Raw genomic sequence first — 18280 nt, forward strand, 5'->3', positions numbered from 1 at the left:
ACGAGTGAAATTATGAAACAAGAGCCGTGCAAACGAGCATATGTCTGCAAAAAATAGTTACACCCGACTAAAAGTTTGTGATTTGCTTTGGGATACTTTAAAAATGTGATACGGTTTAATGACACATAGAGAAATAGACACTGTGAATATTATCTTATCACAAAGTATACTTTAGTTTTTATATGAGGGTTTGGATCTAGTTCGGACCATATCGACCCATGAGGGTTTCAATAGGTTACTGGTCTGAGGTGCAAACTCGTCTTTTCTAAATTTTTTTCGAAAATAAAGAAACAATGGCTACTGGTTCTTTGGCAAACCATTAGTTTTGGATGTCCTCGAGCCATGTTTTTTTTACGGTGCTCACGAACAAATATCATATATTACTTTATTACTTTTAAGTGTCCCATAGTAATGTTTGCTATGTACTCCATCCACCCAAAAGTCTAGGAAATAATTTATTCTGTCACCAAAACCAAAAAAAAAAACCATCCACTATATGTGACAAAACCGAGTAACAATATGTTTGAATGCAACCAATGAATATTATATATGACTCTTTCAGTTATAGTCAATAGTTTAACTTAGCACATATAGAGACTACAAACATATCCATCTCATCTATAAAAAAACAGAAAATGAAATACTATGTTTTTTTGGACTTTTGGAAGGATTATTATATGGAGGGAGAGTATAGTGAGCATACGGAAGAAGAGTATACGAAGTACTAATGACGTAGTATAGTACTCCGTACTTAACAACAAGTAGCTAATCCGTCCTACATACCATGCATGTTGATGTATACACCTCACTTGAAGTTAGTACTACTACTCTAGTACGTATTGAAGGGAGTAATTCGTTGTCATGTCCATACACGGCCGGAGTACAAACGTACGTGGTCTCTACATGTACTCCTGCTTGGTTGCAACCGGCCGGGCAGAGAAGCAATTTGCATGCAGCCGTGAACACAACGCAAACTACTAGTACTAGCTCACTATCACTAGTAGTCTCTCCTACTCCAACACTAATCATCGCAAGTGTGAGACCATAACTGCCTCGGGATGCGAGCCCGGCCCTCTCTCGCTCGCCACAGTCATCACATGCATCATTACTATACTTAATTTCATCCATTGCAATTATATTTGTGGGCTCTGCATGCTCTTCCGCTTATTATTAGTACTTGAGCAAGTTTAATAGGAGCCAATTGCTAGCTTTAATTTATCTATAGCCAATATAATAATCAATTCATACAATAGTTGTTTAATATACTACTAATATATAGTCCCACCTATTATACACACATTGTGTCTTACCAATCTGTAGCCAACTACTCTTCTCTCTCATCTTTTATCTCATTAAAATATATTTATAGTAAGTTAATAGTCTGCTATTGTACCTGTTCTAATACTACTAGTAGTACATTTGGATGGATGCTCTAGAACAAGTTAAGTACTCCTACTAACATTTGGATGGATGCTCTAGAACAAGTTAACAGCATATAAAACTAACTTATTAGCACGATGCAAATTATAGGCATTTGACGGAGGAGCGGCATTAACGTTTCAAAATGCCAAGATGAAATTCAGGCGAAATTTGCTCGGTTCATACAGAAAACGGGGTGGACTGATCTCCATGGATTGGCGCACGCACGGAACGTACGGGTGGGCGTCGCGGGGCAGGCATCATTGCGACTTTTGTATTCACGTGTATGTACTACGACTTGCTCCTATCCTATACCGGAGTAGTATATTTTACTACACAACGCCTAATCCAAGATTAGATACAGGTTAATTAATCATACTTTAGTACGAAGTAGATTTTTTTCCCCTCTTTCCAGTGTCTCTCTGTGTTATCTCAAAGAGAGCTCAGGGAATCAGAGGAAGAGAGGAGGAAACCCGGCTGAGAAAAACGAGGAAGAAGGTGCCCAAAGCAGCAGGGTTCACAGCCCTGTTACTCGATCGAAAACCGCTGAGAGCAATATATATCTCTAGTTGTTCATGAAAACCGTTCGTAGATCCGCAAAATACTACAAGATTGGGACTTTTTTTTTTGTCAAAAACATAAAATTTAGTTTGATTTTTTTTAACTTAACAAAAAAAAACGAGCGGTAGAGATATTCCTATAGTGTAGTACTTACTGTAAGTGTACATCTTTCATCACAAAATAAATCAAATCCCGATTATGAATCTGGATAAGTGCTTATCTATATTTGTAGTCAAGATTTGAGTTTCTTCTTTAAAACGGAGAGAGTAGTTTGTAACGATCGGAACATGTCATCCTTTTCAATGGCCGTCTTGTGTTGTGGGCATGCATAGCAAGGAGGGGTAGGAGCTATGGCTTTGTAGGGGGGGTACTGTGGCTGTGTGCTTGTCGTCCAAAAGGCCTAAGTCACTTTGCCCCCCTGTTGCCATGCCTCCTGCCACATTGTTGCCACGGCATGCATTATTTGATGGAGACTCTGCTGGATCGAAATGGTAGCTTGGACAACCACCAACCGAACAAAGCTCTCAACTACTAGCCAGCTTAGCTTCCATTGATGATCGATCTTCTGCAGCTGTAGCATGTAAATATAGGTGTATTTACACGGCCTGTACCATTCCAATACAGTAGCTCCAGTAAAAGATGGCAAAAACAAATTATCGCAGGGTAGAAAAAACAGAGGAATATGAAAAACACATGATTCTGACATGAATTGAAGTGTAAAACAGAGGATTACAAAACATAGGAAAAACACAGGAATGGTCGTTTGATTGGAGCGCAGGAAAAACGCAGGAATCAGATAAGAGAGATAGACTCAAAGGAAATTTTCCAAGAGGTTGAAGCTATTGCTAAATTTCCTCCAAAATCCACATGTAATGTGCCATTCCATAGGAATTTCATAGGATTTGGGAAGCTTCAATCATTTGAATCAAAGGGCCAAATAGGAAAATTTCCTATAGGATTTGAATCCTATAAAATTCCTACATAAATCCTTTGATTCAAAGGGGCCCTAAGGGTGCTCCTAGAGTATACAAAATAGTAGGTTTTAACTAGCTAGTAAGTCAATTATTGGTGCTTGTACTAACGGCTAATTATTATTGCCAGAGGCGGATTCAGGCCTTTCCTGTGAGGTCGGCTAACCCCACAGGTTTTTAAAAAACATCATATAAACCTCGATTTTCATGTATAAATTCAAAATAATTTAGAGAAATGACCACACTTAAATACAAAACACTAGTAATTGACCCCGCAGGTTTAAATTTGTGGCTCCACCACTTATTAATAAGTGATGTACTCGTCGGTTATGAGATGCATCTTTATGAAATACTAGTAGCTTAGTCATTGTAGTACGTGTGTTTGTAGCTATAAGTGTATGTTCGCATGCATTTTTATTGTGTTTGGAAAAAAAAACATCAGTTATTTAAAAAGAAAGGGAGTAATACGTGACACCACACTGGCTGTGATGATATATGTACTCGTTTATTAATCTTTTTTTATCTATGCTGGTACAGGAACAGACTCTCTGCTAGTATACATCTCACACTCGCGTCAGCACATCTCTTCTGGCTCTGGCTACTGCATCTCTTATTCCCTGATGAACCGTCAATCCTTTCCTCCTCCCTACAACAAAGAACAGTGATTCATCCATACCAAAATTAACTAATCCCGTCTTAATTGTTACTCCTACAAAGTACTAATTAATTGTTGGAATGTGCTGAAACTGCTACCGGGTACTACTTTGGATCCTCCGACACATGAGGAAGAAGAGACAGAAGAAACAGTGCGTGACTTTGGATTATTCTGGACAAATTAGATCGGCGAAGTGTGGCGCATGTGCTGCAGAATTTTTTTTCCCCTCTTTTTTTGCAATAGTTGATCAAAATAGCTGTGTTGCACAATCCACAATTGTTTGCCAACGTATCCTCCTGTTTCACCTTGTCCGGGCCGAGCTACTACATACGTATAATTGCTAATTTGCTACTATGTTGGTTGTTGGAACAAATGAATACACATGTGCTAGCTAGCTAGTACTATCTCCATTTCATAATGTAATGTATAGTCATTCTAATATTTTCTACATTCACATTATGTCTAGATTCATTAACATCAATATGAATGTAAAAAATACTAGAATGACCAATATAAATGTGGAAAATAATAAAATGACTTATATGGTGAAACGGAGGAAGTAGTATCATAAAAACCCCAATGTCTACTTGCTCATTTCCGTTGGATGGAACAGTGATTTCATCTATTTTTTCAAACGAGTACTATTAGCACATAGGGTGACGTTGAAGAAACAGTATATATATAGTTTTATGTGCCCATGTTAAATACGAGACGCAAGTAACAAGCCTGATACCTATAGGTATTTTTTCGAAATGTGACATATTCTAATATAACAAATTTGAAAACTGGTCAGCTAATAAACTGGAGTATACCATACCTTCAACGGTCAGCTAATAAACTACTCCATCCGTTCCAAAATATAAGTATTTTTAGTATAGTGACAAGTCAAATATTTTTAATTTTCACCATTAATAGAAAAAAATATAAAAAAGAATAATTATGTAAAATTGATGTTATTAGATTTATCATTAAACAAAATATCAAAATATGCAACTATTTTTATTTAAAGCATCTTACTTTTATAGATATTATTGGTCAAAATAGCATTTCAGAGTCTGTTTCTGGGTCCAAAAATATTTATATTTTGGGATGGAAGGAGTATACCATAACTTCAACGGTATCATGTCAAGTACTTCCTCCATCCTAAAGTATTACAACCTAAAATTGAATTAGACCTATTCTCTGTTCATATTCTATCCAGATTTAATGTCTTAGGATGCGATTAGCTATAATATTTTGGAACGGGAGAGGTACCCCTATGCTTTATGTTTTCTTTTTTCTACGGGGAATAGTGATTTCATATAATGTAGCTGGCCCCATTGTCAAACGGCATATTTGCAATCGAGAAGTAATTTATGAATAAAACTTTTATATACGTGTTCTTAGCGACCTAAAAGCAAAGGCTGAAAAATAAACTTCGATGAGAAAATCTCAAGATCAGCTTTAAATTTAAGGTTAAAAATTCAAAATTTGGCTGATAAAACATAAACATAAGCGAAAAGATGGGGCTGGAACATGTAGGTTTTGCCTGCATTGACGAAACCTGTCGTGTCGAGTGAAGTCGTGTCACCGGTAGATCACGAATGGGCAGCGAGATTTCGGAGCATCTTTCTTCAGATTGTTGGGCCTCATCTTTTCGCTTATGCTTATCAGCTAAAATTTGAATTTTGAATTTTAAATTTAGAGCTGATTTTAGGGTTTTTTTTTATCGAAGTTTATTTTTCAGCCTTTACTTTTAAATCACTAGGAACACGTATATAAAAGTTTTATTCATAAACTACTTCTCATTTACAAATATGTCGTTTGGCGATGGGGCTGGTTTTCTGACCCAGCTATTTTTTCCTTCACGAAGCCGGCAGCTTTCGTTTTCACGGCATTGCATTCAGTTCTCTACTTTGTAGAATAATATTTTTAGCTGATTTTTATCGAAGGACTGCGTATGAAACTCGACCGAAAATCCTTCACTTCTGCAGAATTACGAGCGGTTGGTTGTTGATACCGTGAAATGAAAGGAAGAATACCGGTGCCATACTGCCATCTGTTGAGTACGCCACTATACTACGATGGTAGGTACCCAGGAAATCCAGAGATAGCCAGTTGGGAACTTGAGAAAAAAGCTTCACACCACATGCCAACGTAAGAGCCGTGCAGCTGCTATGCTTGACAGATTCTTTCTCCAGCTATTACATCCTTATCCTTTTCTTTTGCTCAGTTCTTTTCAGTTCATCATCACGTATTCCCTACCCTCGAACTATGAGTATAGCAGCATGACGCAAAAGTATCTAACATCGTTGGGACTTGGACACCAACAGTCTCTGAAAGTACAGAGCATATGAATTTCGTAGGAAATGATGAAATTTTCTACATGCGGCCCCAGCGTTTTCTATCAAACCTTCATGTTTTGAAAAAGAAAGAGAGGAAATAACAAGAATCATATACAGAAGAGAAATTAGGCAATGTATCATTTGAAGATAGGTGCAGAGCACTTGTTATCATTACAATGGCAACCCACCACTTGCGGTAGCTGAAGCTCTTCATTTACCTGATTTTATGTCCCCGGAAAGCTTTAGCTTTTCTGACCACTACACACTACCAAACTAATACAAGCAGGCAGGCACCAATTTATAAAATATCCAGTCAAGAATATGATACAGCACTTACAATGATGAGGGGATGTGTTTGAGCAACACATATCCAGAAAGCACGGCGCGGTTGCGTTCCTTGACCTTTGTTTGATAAAGCACCCTACAAGAGCCAATCATTCCATGGGTTTGTGTTGCGAAAATTCAGCAGCTACAGGAATAATTCAGATAAAATATGTTTACCTCTGGCCTTGGAGCCACATTTCAGTGACTAAAGTTTCTCCAGGATAGACATGCAGAAGAAAACGGCCAAAGATGCTTTTCACTGCTGTTGGATCTCCATTGCAGAAAGATTTGATGACAGCGCGGATCGCGAATCCAAGGGAACTGAGACCATGCAGTATTGGACGAGTGAACCTACAGAAGTCCTTGTCAGATAGTAGAATCTTATGCATGGAAAGCCAACTCCGGGTAAATGAGGATCCCGCAATTGGTAGTCAAGGGCTTTATAAATCATGTGAACATGAAGAATGATGAAAATTACTGGGAGGACTGAAGCCTAGTCATCCCAATACGAATAAAACGATCTGTGACAAATTATTTTGACCTCGCGAATTCATCGATTTGTGTGGGAAAGATCCAAATAGATCTGATAAGGGATAACCATGCTCGATGGACTTGAGTTTCTTACTGCTACTTTTATTACCTTTCACTGCTACAGTGAAACATTGTTTGCCTTTTTAGGGAATATATTAGTGTTTTAAGGAACACTGTCAAGTTCTTTAGTCCTATATAGACTTGTTTAATAAGAACAAGAGGCAACAAATAGTTGGGTGCTCTTTCGATTTCTATCACATATGTTGCTAACAACTGAACACTGGAAACTTTTTCTGATGCAAGATCCAGTGCAATCATTTCCTAAACGTCAGTGTACGAATATAAATGCGTTCATCCTGGTAAAATAAAGCACATCAGAAACACTGCAAAAACGGTAGTGGCATACATACCCTGCAACCTGCGCAACCATAGGGTCTGAATGCAAAGGATTATAGTCCCCAGATAACCTGTACAATAGTGCCTGGATGAACAATGATAAGTGATCAGACTTTGAAGAATCCAAGTTACATATCGAGAAATTTATCTTTTTCAAAATAGAACTGGTCTTGCCAAAAGAAATTTTGAACTCAAAACACTCAAAGAGCAGATGCAAATTATGGTACTTTGGATGATTTATGCACAATGAACACAGAAATTCATCAAAACACAGACCATATAAGAAAATGGTTACTATAGTCTAATTGAGATGCTGTGTACCACTATTACCAACAAAGACATGTAATTGCACACACATAAAATAGCATGCCGAATGAGCAACATGCCTGGGATTGTTGTGTCTGGTCTTCATATACTGCAGAAGGCGCTGAATTTGGAATAGAAATGCGAGAAACCTGGTTAGTGGGATAACTAGCATAGGAGTATGGTCGTGAAGGATCAGAAAAGCCTCCAGCACCACGCAGGTAGATAGTACTCCTGCATTAAGCATCAATTGCATTGCTTCTCTATATTTTATAAATAAATAAATTGGGATGTTTGAAATCGTAAGGCCATCTCACAGACCTGTTCATACATAAAACTTCACCAGAATCTTTGACATGGGTTGTAGTCTCAATCTCAAGAATAGTTGCTTTCCCTGCATATGGAAGTAGTCTCAGTGAAACCATTTCCCAATTTTGAGCACAAGATCGTTTTGCTTGCTTCGAATCAGTGGGTATAGGATTTTATTGATGAAGTGGTCGAAGAGTTCAAAGGATGCAAATGGCAGTCAATCAAAAGTGATTTATATTGTTCTGCGGTATTCTGATGGTCTGACCAAACACTCCAGCTGGTGTGGATGAACACTGGTAGATGAGGGACACTATGAATAATAAACTTGATACTTGCATAGGATGAAACGGGAAAAAAAAGATTCACCATAGCATATGATTCCTATAATAGATGGAATTTGAAGTTGCAAATCTTATATTGCAAGAAGCACAGAGCTTTTTTTTAAGAGAGAGTGTAAGAAGCAGAGCTAAAGGCTCAATAGAGCAAGTCATCAGGAAAATAGGTTATATACTTGAGGAGCTCCATGGGAAGTATTTCAGTTTATGGTGCTTCTTTCTTTCTTTTTATGAAATGCTTCAGCTTTTGTTTCAGATCTAGCAGTGGCATGGATTAGAGAGATGATAAAAATTAATTTCAGAACAATAAGGCAACAAGCAGAGCTGGTTAAATTTAGTACCTTTGTCATGCAAGCCAGCTATCTTGGTCTTGTTTACAACCTGGAGAAATAAAAATAAGGAATCCATAAGTTGCCACAAAGGATGAGGGAGTCTCAAGAATGTTTTTCCATCCTGATATCGATAAGCTAAAGGAATTTTCAGCTGTGTAGTAAGTAGTTAGATTACTATCTACTGGGCAATAGTTCTTTCATCAAGGCAAGAAATAATAATAATAATAATAAAAGAAACAAGCAAAATGATGGGTGTTCTTTACTTCTTTTGACAAAACATTAGAGAATGATCTCCTTGTGAGCTATCCTGTCTTGATGATAAAGTTGATCATAACTAAGGCTGTGTTTGTTAGATGGGGTTGGGAGCTAATTTCCCGCGCATGTAAAACGGAGTGACTCATTAACACATGATTAATTATCTTCTTTTTTAAAAAAGGATTAATATGATTTTTGAAGCAATTTTTCTATAGAAAACTTTTGCAAAAAAACACACCGTTTAGTAGTTTGGTAAGCGTGCGCGCGGAAAACAAGAGAGGTGAATTGGGAAAGCATGGGGAAGAACACAGCCTAACATGAGTATACAAATTCAATTCCAAAGGAAGATAATCCATATATGTACATCCACATTGACAATTATTTGGAAATAAAGTCACTAAATATGAAATATCCTTTGGCCAACTTCTAGACCAAAACTATGATAAGTATCATTCCAGTCAGTCATTGTCTATATGTATCTCAGGCTCTAAGCACAACAATATTAAAACAAAATGTTTTGAGACAGGAAAGCTACTTACATTGGCACGCGAATGAATTGGCTTGTATATCTCTATGTAATGTTGACCATGCAATAGAAGGCTTGCGTCAAAGCTGAAGAAAAATAATAAAAGAAAAAAAAAGCTAAAGAGACAAATTGGAGCATACATATTGGAGCTACTAAAAACATAGATAAATGGATAAGAAGTGACAAAACTAATGGTAGCGAAACATGGCACGGAGGGAAAGTAGAACTCATAAGCTACTGTAATTATGTGATGGCTGATGAAAATCTTACTTAAGGCCAGGCACATCAACAATTCCAAGCCCATTGCTGTTCTTGAAAGGAAATAAAGAAGCAAAAGTAGGAAGAGCCTGTGATTTAATAGAAATAAGGAATGTGTTAGTCTCACACGGTCACACCATTTTCTAGATTAAGACTCGGTGTTTCAAACAAATGGAGCAGAGTTTATTGATGGCATGTGAATCTGATAGCAGTGCAATGCGTTGGTAAGTCCCACGACTATGCATGTCTGACTCGTTATATTCACTGGATGAGAACAGCATGGACTCTCGGCATGGCTAAACATAATTCCTGAGCAATTACTTTAGTTTCATTCTCACCATCTCATCCAACAAAACTACAATATTAATTATGAATTGCTGGTCGCTGAACCAGAATAGAGGACTGTTTATTCACCATAAACTCGTAGTGTTATTCCCAACAGTCACACCTTGATGACATCGATGGTCAACATAATCCTCCATAGTGAACAAGCTGTCAAGCATATAGTATTACTCTAAGGTGGATGGAATTCAGCTAAGGACTGTAATCAAGCATTAGCTCCCCAAGTCCTGACAAAAAGTAACTAAGACAAGACACTGATTGTAACAGCAGATAATCCATCAGAGCTTTGGCAAAGCAGAATATGTCTTGGTACGTTCCAATTTAATTTTGTCCGCAAATGTGCATCTTGGTCAAGATAATAAAAGCATTGCCGGCTTACTAACTAAGATTCTACAATCCCTACAATACACACGATTCCATATCGCTATCTAGAATGCTAGTAGCTCAGTACAACACTATTATATCGCACGCACGAAATTCCCCCCAAATCAAATTCAGCAGCGCAATCGCAAAATGCCAACACAATATTTCCCCCAAATCAAATCCAGCAGCGTAATCGCAACGACTAGAGCGTCAGAACAAGAACGAATTCGCACCAAAACGAGATGTGTTTAACCGATGGGGGCACCTTGATGTGTGGCTGGCCGTCCCTGTGGTACACCAGGTGCAGCTCCTTCTCGTCGATGGCGTCCGCGCCGCACGCCCCGACTCCGAGCGCGTACAGCGCCACATCCCTGCGAAGCAAAACACACACACACACACACACACACGGGGAGCCGATCAGATCAACCGGACGAGCGAGCGGGCCGGGGGCCTTTCCATCGAGGGGCGAATTCCGGCCAGCTGCTCACCTCTCGTCGTAGGCGAAGGAGACCTGCGCGCGCGAACAGAGGAGGAGGCATCAGAACAGAACGCGAAGCAAGGGAGAGGGAGGCGATGCGGGGGCGACCTAGCTAGCACCTACCTCGGGGAAGCTGTGGGAGAGCACGGCCTCGGGGTCGACGGCCGCGGCGGGTGGTCCGGATCGCGCCGCCATGGTTTGCCGGGCGCGTTCGTCTGCGTGTCGCCGGCGACGACGTGGGACTGTGGGAAGGGGAGAGGTGGCGTGGAAGGGGAAGAGAGACGGAGAGGTGGTCAAGTAGTAGGTAGTTTAGCCGCCACATACAATTTCTCCATCAAATATTCTCGCTTAAAATATACCAACACTAGCGTACTGTTTCCTCCAACTACACAAAACTAATATTTCCGTTTCACAATGTAAGTAATTTTACCATTTTCTACATTTATATGAATCTAGATAATAGAATGATTTATATTGTAAAACGGAGGGAGTACTACTATTAGTAAAATTTGTGAAAACCATGTGTTTTAAACTTATGGGAGTGTCACTGTTACTTTGGTATTTGGTAGGAGTACTAGATGATAACAACATCGGGTAGAAGAAGATAAATAGGATGTATGCAAGCATACAACTTTCACGTGTCAGCGCACAATATACATATGAAAATCATGAATTAACAAAGTTTGTTGCTCGGTAAATTTCATCATATTATATAAGATGTTAATATTTTTTTAAGTCAAACTTCTGAAATTTTAACCAATCTCATAGAATACGTTACAATATTTTCAATGCAAGATAAATATAATAACATAATATATTTAATGTTAAATTTAATAAAACTAATTTAGTATTATAGATATTTGTATGCGTATAAATATTATCAAACTTAACAAACTTTAACTTAAAAGGAAATCAAAATGTTTTATAATATAAAATAGGAGGAGTAAATTAAGACTAAGGTATTCGAAACACATGTTTGTTGCTGTCGATGTATTGGTTTCCAACAAGTAACAACCATCCAACCAACGATAAACCAATTGAAACAAGCTGCTGCGAGGACAGGACCAAATGAGCTTCGCCTCACCACGATGAAGACATGCGACCGAGCAACAAACTTAAAGATTAGAGTAAGTCTATTATTCACCTCTCGAGATGGCGTCCAATCGTTTTTCATATAGTTTGAAAGATTATCAAAAACTTAAAAAAAATAAACAAAATAAACCAGTAGAAACTGATTACTGATCAGACTCAGAACAGGAGGAACGAGCCACCCGGAAGGGACGTTCCGTCGAGCAGGTGGTGGGCGCCTGGGCGGCCGCAAAGCAAACCTGTCGTCGTAGCAGAACGCGACCTGCAACAATGGAGCGAGAGAAACTGAGAATCAGAGGCCGCCGAACCTGAGAATTCCGAGAGAATGACAAGAACACGATCGCGCGTTACCTCGGGGAAGTTTTGCGAGAACACCACGCCGGGGGTTGATGGCGCTGGCGGCGACCGTCGCCGCCACGAGCGCATTCGCCGGAGAGGATGGCGTGGCCATGGCGCAGCTGCCGCATCAACGCCGGAAAATTCTGGGGGACGAATTGAAGCGAAGGCGTGGCGGCATCAAATACCCCTTAGCTTGCGAATAACAAAAATTTTACGACGAAAGCGCGCGAAAGGGAGTAATTTAGCAAAACCGATTTGAGAAAGCGACCAATGAGGCAATGACCCTGCATTTGTTAACTATTTCGTCGTTTCTTTTTCCCCGAATTTTACTGAATACAAAATTTGATCTAGTCTTCTACCACGCTCTAAATATACACAGCTATAATAATCCTTACACTGATTTAATTTTTTTTGTACGTTTTGTATGTAGCGTGTCAGATCGCCGGCGGAATGTTGAGATGAAACGGCGGCGGCGGCGCCGTCCTCTGCTGCACGACGAGCACGGAGCCCATCTCCAGCGACTCCTCCGACGCGAGCATCTCCCCGACCGGGCCCACCTCCGGGTACTCGATCATCTGGACCCACCCCTCGAGCCCCACCACCAGCTCCGGCGGCTGCCGCCCGCCGCGCCCCACCACCACGAGCGCGAACGCCCCCGCCGTCGCGCGCAACGCCGCCGCCACGTCCACCGCCCCGCTCACCGCCCTCTCCACGTACTCCGCGCGCTCCTTCGCCACGTACTCGCGCCGCAGCTCCGACACGCACCGCTCGTCGGGGTCGTCGTCTTGAACCACCACGGACAGCACCTCCTCCTCGCCGCCGTCCTCGTCGTCGTCGTCGTAGATGCCGATGTGATTGGCGGCGCTCGTCGTCGGGATGCGGTGGTCATCGTTGGTGGCGACGCCTAGCACGAGGCGGATGACGGTCAGCCTGATGGCGCCGTCGTTCTTGGCGAGGCGGCACGCGAACGCCACCGCCTCCCGGTCGTCGGGGCCGCCGAGGAAGACGGCGGCGATCTGGGTCCCCGCCTTCTGGTCGCCTTGGTTCCTCGCCGCCGTCGTCTCCTCGCTCGTTGATATCTTGGTCGGCAGCCGGAAGCTGGCGCCGCCCCTCCAGAACGGGCGGTCGGCGAAGACGCCGACGGTGCACGGGGCGAGCTCGAGCACCTTGCGGTTGAGCTCGCAGCGGTCGTCTCGCCGGCAGACCATCTTGCCGTCGTAGCGCTGCTCCTTGTGGTACGGCAACAACAGGAGCCCGGCGCGGACTTCCTCCAAGCGGCGGTGGATGTTCTTCGCGTTCTTCATGGCGGCGCCGCGGTCGCCGACGTCGAACTGGCGGATGGCGAGGCCGGTGACGGAGGTGAACACGTCGACGGCCCAGTTCACCTGCGTGGCGTCGTCGATGCGGCGGTCAATGTGCTTGTCGCTGTCCTGGACCCGCTGGTGGTAGCGCTTCGGGCCGACGTGCTTGCGGCTGGCGTCGAACAGGTGGAGGACGTGGATGGTGGGCTGCGCGCGGGGCGTCGTCGCCAGGAGCTCGAGGAGGCTGAGCATCGCCGGCGCGCCGCGCGCGCCGTGCACGCAGGCGAGCATGCGCAACTCCTTGTCCGGCGCCATGTGTTCGAGCGCCTGGTCGCTGCACGCGTACGCCTCCTTCTCCTTCCGGAACAGCACGGCGAACACCGGCCCGGCGACGACGGTGCTTATGATGCTGCCGACGACCATCGCCATGAGCGCCTGCTCCGCCCATATCTGCACGCGCGGCCAAATTAGTGGCGCCATTGTGGTGGCTAAGCTAGACGTCGGGTGCAAACACGTTACCCCTTCCGAGCTAGCGAAGCTCATGTCGATCATGTTGACGTGGCCCTTGATGTTGAGCAGGACGCCGAGGCGGATGGCGTCGGCGAGCGGCATCTTGAGGTACCTGGCGGCGGCCATGGTGCCAGCGCACTTGCCGAAGAGGCCGAGCAGCGTGAGGAGGACGGCGGGCACGACGATGGCGCCGGACATGGCGCCGAAGTTGATCCTCATGCCCATGGCGCCGAAGTAGAAGGGCAGCGCCAGGGCGTGGAGCGGGTAGGCGATGGCGTCCATGACGCTCCTCGCCACGGGCCCTTCCCTCGGGAACGCCAGCCCCAGCAGGAGGCTCGCCGGCACCCCGTCGAACCCGGCGTGCTCCGGGAAGTTGCCGACGAAGGAGACGGCGACGAGCAGCAGCACCAGCTCCCAGTTCCCGATGCGGTGGCGCCCGGCGTTGCGCCGGTTCATGTACGCTGCCACCGGCCGGAGCAGCGCCATGGTGACGCCCACCTTGAGCAGCGCGAGCACGCCCATCCCCAGCCGCTCCGACGCGCTGTACCCCGGCGTCCTGCTCGACGCCAGCTTCATGCACGAGAACACCCCCTCCCCGACGATGCAGATGATGTTGGTGGCGATCGCCGTGGAGACGGCGAGCCGGCCGCCGCCCGTGGCCGTGAGGTCGAGCTCGGCGGCCATCCTGGAGACGTCGACGGAGGCGGTGTTGGCCAGCGTGAGCATGAGCACGGCGGAGAGCAGCTCGGGGGACCTGACCGGGGTGTGCATCATGCTGCCGTAGATGCCGCCGGAGACGAAGGCGGCGAGGAGCAGGCAGGTGGCGACGCTGGCGTACGTGACGACGGTGCAGCGGTGCGCGTCGTTCCAGAGCGCGGCGAGGTCGGCGTCGAGGCCGACGTAGAACATGTAGAAGATGCGGGCCTCGGAGACGTACCACCCGTAGGTGTCCTCCACGTTCTGGACCTCGACGTGGACGACCATGTCGTGCAGGCCCAGGCTGCCGACGGCGACACCGGCGACGATCTGGGAGATGGCGCTGGGCAGGTTGTGGCGCCGGAGGGAGAGGTGGATGAACTTGCCGAGCACGATGACGGCGGCGCCCTGGATGACGATGAGGAAGAGCGTGTCCAGGGACACGTTCTGCACGGCGCAATTCACGGCCGATCCACCCATGCCAGCCGGCTCGCCGGCTCGCCGGCCGAATGCCAACGGCTGGCGAACGTGCGGCGGAGGAGACGGTGGCCCTGCAGCTGCAGCCTCCAACGCGGCGGGATGTGCGGTGTTGAGGAGGGTGGAGATCTCCTCTCTCTGGTCGGTCGTTCGTTCGTTCGTTTGGGTGGTGATTAGTTGTTCCACACTTCCAGCACCATGTTGGAGAAAGGTGGTTGTCAACCCAGGTTTATGTTATGTTTTGTTTTGTTGATGATTCATAGTAATCACCGTTGTACATAAACAAATGTAACCTCCCTCTGACCTGTGCTAAGTCATCGTATGGCTTACAACATGCGTGTCTTTTTCTATTTAAGAGAACCCACTCTATTACTGTCCTAAGAACAAGATCAATAGTATCGCCTAGCTTTAAATATCGTCGACATCATTTGTAGTAAACTTAACTTACAATCTTTTTTTCAAGTAAATTTCCTTAAACTTCTCAGGAGGTTTCACTTAGTCCCACGAACTTGCAAAGTGCACATCGAGGTCTCTAAACTTGGTTTATTGTATCATCCCGGTCCAAAGCCGCGTTTGACCGTGGTCTTGCCTATGTGGCATGCCACGTGGACGATGACATGGAATTTTTTTTCTCCTCTCCCCTTTTTTTTGGACCCACTGTGGCCACAAAACCTCCTCTCCTCTTCTCTCTCTCTCTGCCGCTCGTCTCCTCCTCGCTGACTCGGCCGCCGCCGCCTCTCCGCGCCGCGCCGTGCCACCGTAGCTGCTGACGATAAGCTGGCCATGGCGGCGACGGCGGATCCGCGGGCGAAGCTGCCCGCCGCGACGTCGACGCACCACCTCGAGCCGTGGGGGCAGCCGTCGCCGCCGCCGCCAACTCCCTTCGATGGTGGGATCGAGGAGCTTTGGGTAAAGCTCATGGGTCACCTACGAGACGCTGCCGACCGTCTCCGCGTGCCCTAGCCTAGGCCCCACCCTCGCCGCCGCCGACAACAACGAAGCCCGAGAGCCTACCTGCAGAGATGGACTCCGAGCCTGAGCTCAAGGCCCCACCTCCGCCTCCACTTCTCGCCCTGCCACAGCTGCAAGCGGACGGTGCAACGAGGCTGTGGAACCCGCTACAGCGGACACGGTGGCGCCCAACCGCCTCCATGTTGTGGGCGGCGGCGGTGCCCATGCCGTCCTCGTCCCGACGCCAGAAAGCGTGCCGTTCTTGGTGGCGCTCACCCCGGAGGAGATTGAGGAGGACATCTATGCGCCGTCGTCCCCCTCCCTCCCGTCAGCACCGCCATCCTCCTCCCCAAGTCGCCGCCGTCCCCTCCCTCCCGTCAGCGCCACTGTCCTCCCTCCTGTCGCGTGCTTGCCTTCGGCACGGCGGCTCGACGAGTGGAGCGGAGGCTGATGGAAAAGGAGATGGAGGCGCGACTGTGGAGCTCGTGGTGCAGCGGCCGCTGGAGAGAAAAACAAAAGGAAGAAGGGAGAAAAAAAAGAGAAGAAGGGAGAAAAAAATAAAAAAAATTTCATGTCATCGTCCACGTGGCGTGCCACGTATGTAAGACCACGGTCAAATGAGACTTTGAACCGGGATGATACAATAAATCAAGTTTAGGGACCTTGATGTACGTTTTACAAACTCGTGGACCTAAGTGAAACCTCACGATAAGTTTAAGGATCGCTGCTGTATTTTACTCCTTTTATTTTAGAGGTTAACTTACAATCTTTACAACAAACAGCTCTAGCACATCTTAAAGATTTATTTGTTTATTATTTATGGCCCCACCACCGAATATTCTCTCTTCTTATAACACATCTCAAAGATTCATTTCTTTATTGTTTATATGCCCACCACCATATCTTCTTTCTCCTTATCTATATTTCTCTTCTACCTGAAACAAATTGAGAAAAGAAAAAAATGCATGGGTGCGCGTGCAGTGGAATATGGGCATGTGTGCAGACAGGCGGTAAATTAGTCCCACGTGTCTTTCTCTCTCTTAATCTTCTGTTTTTCTAACTCAACTAGCACAAATATAATGTAAATTACCTTGTAGCCTGCTGACGTAGATCTAGGCTGTGTTCGGAGGAGGGGTTGTTCCGGCACGCAAAACGAAGTTTGTTTTATTGCATGATTAATTAAGTATTAGCTTTTTTTAAAAAAAATGGATTAATATGATTTTTCTAAACAACTTTCATATATAAAGTTTTTTTTATAAATCATACCGTTTAACAGTTTGAAAAACGTGTACGCGAAAAACGAGAGAGGTGGGTTAGGAAAATAGAGGAAGAACACAGCTCTAGTGTCTAGTACTAATATAACTCCAAATTTTAAAGCTATAACTGACTTATATATGAACTCTAATGTATGGTCCGTATCAAATTATAATTAAACTTTATTAAAAAATATAATTAAACAGGAGAAAGCAGCAGAGTCCTAGAAGATAATTCGCGCTTCTGCCCTGATCCTCTTGGCCCGCCTGCGATCACACTCATCAACCAGGTGGATATATGTTAGAAACCCACTCAACAATGCAATTTGAGGAGTAGTAGTAGTATTATCAAATTCAACACAAGGAACAACCGAGCCTGTTACAATAATGGATGGATTTTGAGGTGAAAAATGGAAGGATACAAAGGCTAGAAGGTTTCTAGTAGCTTCTAGACAAATAGAAGAAGAGGGAGAGTAAAGATCGACAAGGAACCAAGGCGGGTTCCAGGTCGCCGCCGCCGCCGAGAAGCCTCTCAGCCAGTTCTGTCCGTTCTCTGTTCGATCCCCTCTCTAGTGCTGCTCCTTATGCTTGTATAGTGCTCCTGATTTGTTTGCTTGGACCTTTTTTTTTTAAGAGTGGTTGACAGTCCACAGGCAGCCTATTTGGGTTCCTAACAATATAGCAGTCATCACTAGGATGAGCAGGCCCAGAACCAATAATGCCAGCATCGCACCTTTGTTTCCGTCGACGAGAAGAAGGGAAAACAGGCGCTTGGACAATCCGGCCGAGAAGCAAAACGCCTTAAACGCGATGCCGTGCCTGGAATAGATGCATCACAGTTCTGGATTAGCCTACAGGCGAATAGCCGTCGCAATCATCTGGACGTCGTCGTCGTCCAGCCCCGACACCAGCAACCTTCCCGGCCAATCTGGCGGCATTACTCCTGTCTCCAACGCCACCTCGATCTCATTCTCTATGTTGC

General features: G+C 44.9%; 2 protein-coding genes, 1 long non-coding RNA gene and 1 pseudogene across 4 annotated transcripts; 1 reads left to right on the forward strand and 3 right to left on the reverse strand.

Moving 5' to 3' along the window:
• Nucleotides 1-6042: 6042 nt before the first annotated feature.
• On the reverse strand, nucleotides 6043-10948 carry LOC4347752 (enoyl-CoA hydratase 2, peroxisomal). Of its 2 annotated transcripts, XM_015795662.3 has the most exons (12): nucleotides 10806-10948; nucleotides 10693-10715; nucleotides 10470-10575; nucleotides 9512-9588; nucleotides 9255-9327; nucleotides 8470-8509; nucleotides 7806-7878; nucleotides 7568-7718; nucleotides 7196-7266; nucleotides 6432-6605; nucleotides 6268-6351; nucleotides 6043-6148 (listed from the first exon to the last, which is right to left on the reverse strand). In XM_015795662.3, the coding sequence occupies exons 1-12, from the start codon at nucleotides 10875-10877 to the stop codon at nucleotides 6145-6147; spliced, it is 948 nt and encodes a 315-aa protein (XP_015651148.1). In that variant the 5' UTR covers nucleotides 10878-10948; the 3' UTR covers nucleotides 6043-6144. The 2 variants fall into 2 exon arrangements, with proteins under 2 accessions (XP_015651148.1, XP_015651147.1); XM_015795661.3 differs by having other exon boundaries at nucleotides 6043-6351.
• An 849-nt stretch (nucleotides 10949-11797) lies between these two features.
• LOC136351820 (uncharacterized) lies at nucleotides 11798-12384 on the reverse strand. Its single transcript, XR_010735059.1, has 2 exons — nucleotides 12123-12384; nucleotides 11798-12033 (listed from the first exon to the last, which is right to left on the reverse strand). It is a non-coding gene; the product is annotated as an uncharacterized lncRNA (long non-coding RNA).
• Nucleotides 12385-12399: 15 nt separating this feature from the next.
• Nucleotides 12400-15298, reverse strand: LOC4347753 (cation/H(+) antiporter 2). Its single transcript, XM_015756001.3, has 2 exons — nucleotides 13931-15298; nucleotides 12400-13861 (listed from the first exon to the last, which is right to left on the reverse strand). The coding sequence occupies exons 1-2, from the start codon at nucleotides 15095-15097 to the stop codon at nucleotides 12545-12547; spliced, it is 2484 nt and encodes an 827-aa protein (XP_015611487.1). The 5' UTR covers nucleotides 15098-15298; the 3' UTR covers nucleotides 12400-12544.
• Nucleotides 15299-15802: 504 nt separating this feature from the next.
• Nucleotides 15803-16570, forward strand: LOC112936377 (proline-rich receptor-like protein kinase PERK9; annotated as a pseudogene).
• The last annotated feature ends 1710 nt before the right edge of the window (nucleotides 16571-18280 follow it).

The sequence above is a fragment of the Oryza sativa genome, chromosome 9, assembly GCF_034140825.1.
Source record: "Oryza sativa Japonica Group chromosome 9, ASM3414082v1".
In the NCBI taxonomy this organism is placed as follows: domain Eukaryota; kingdom Viridiplantae; phylum Streptophyta; class Magnoliopsida; order Poales; family Poaceae; genus Oryza; species Oryza sativa.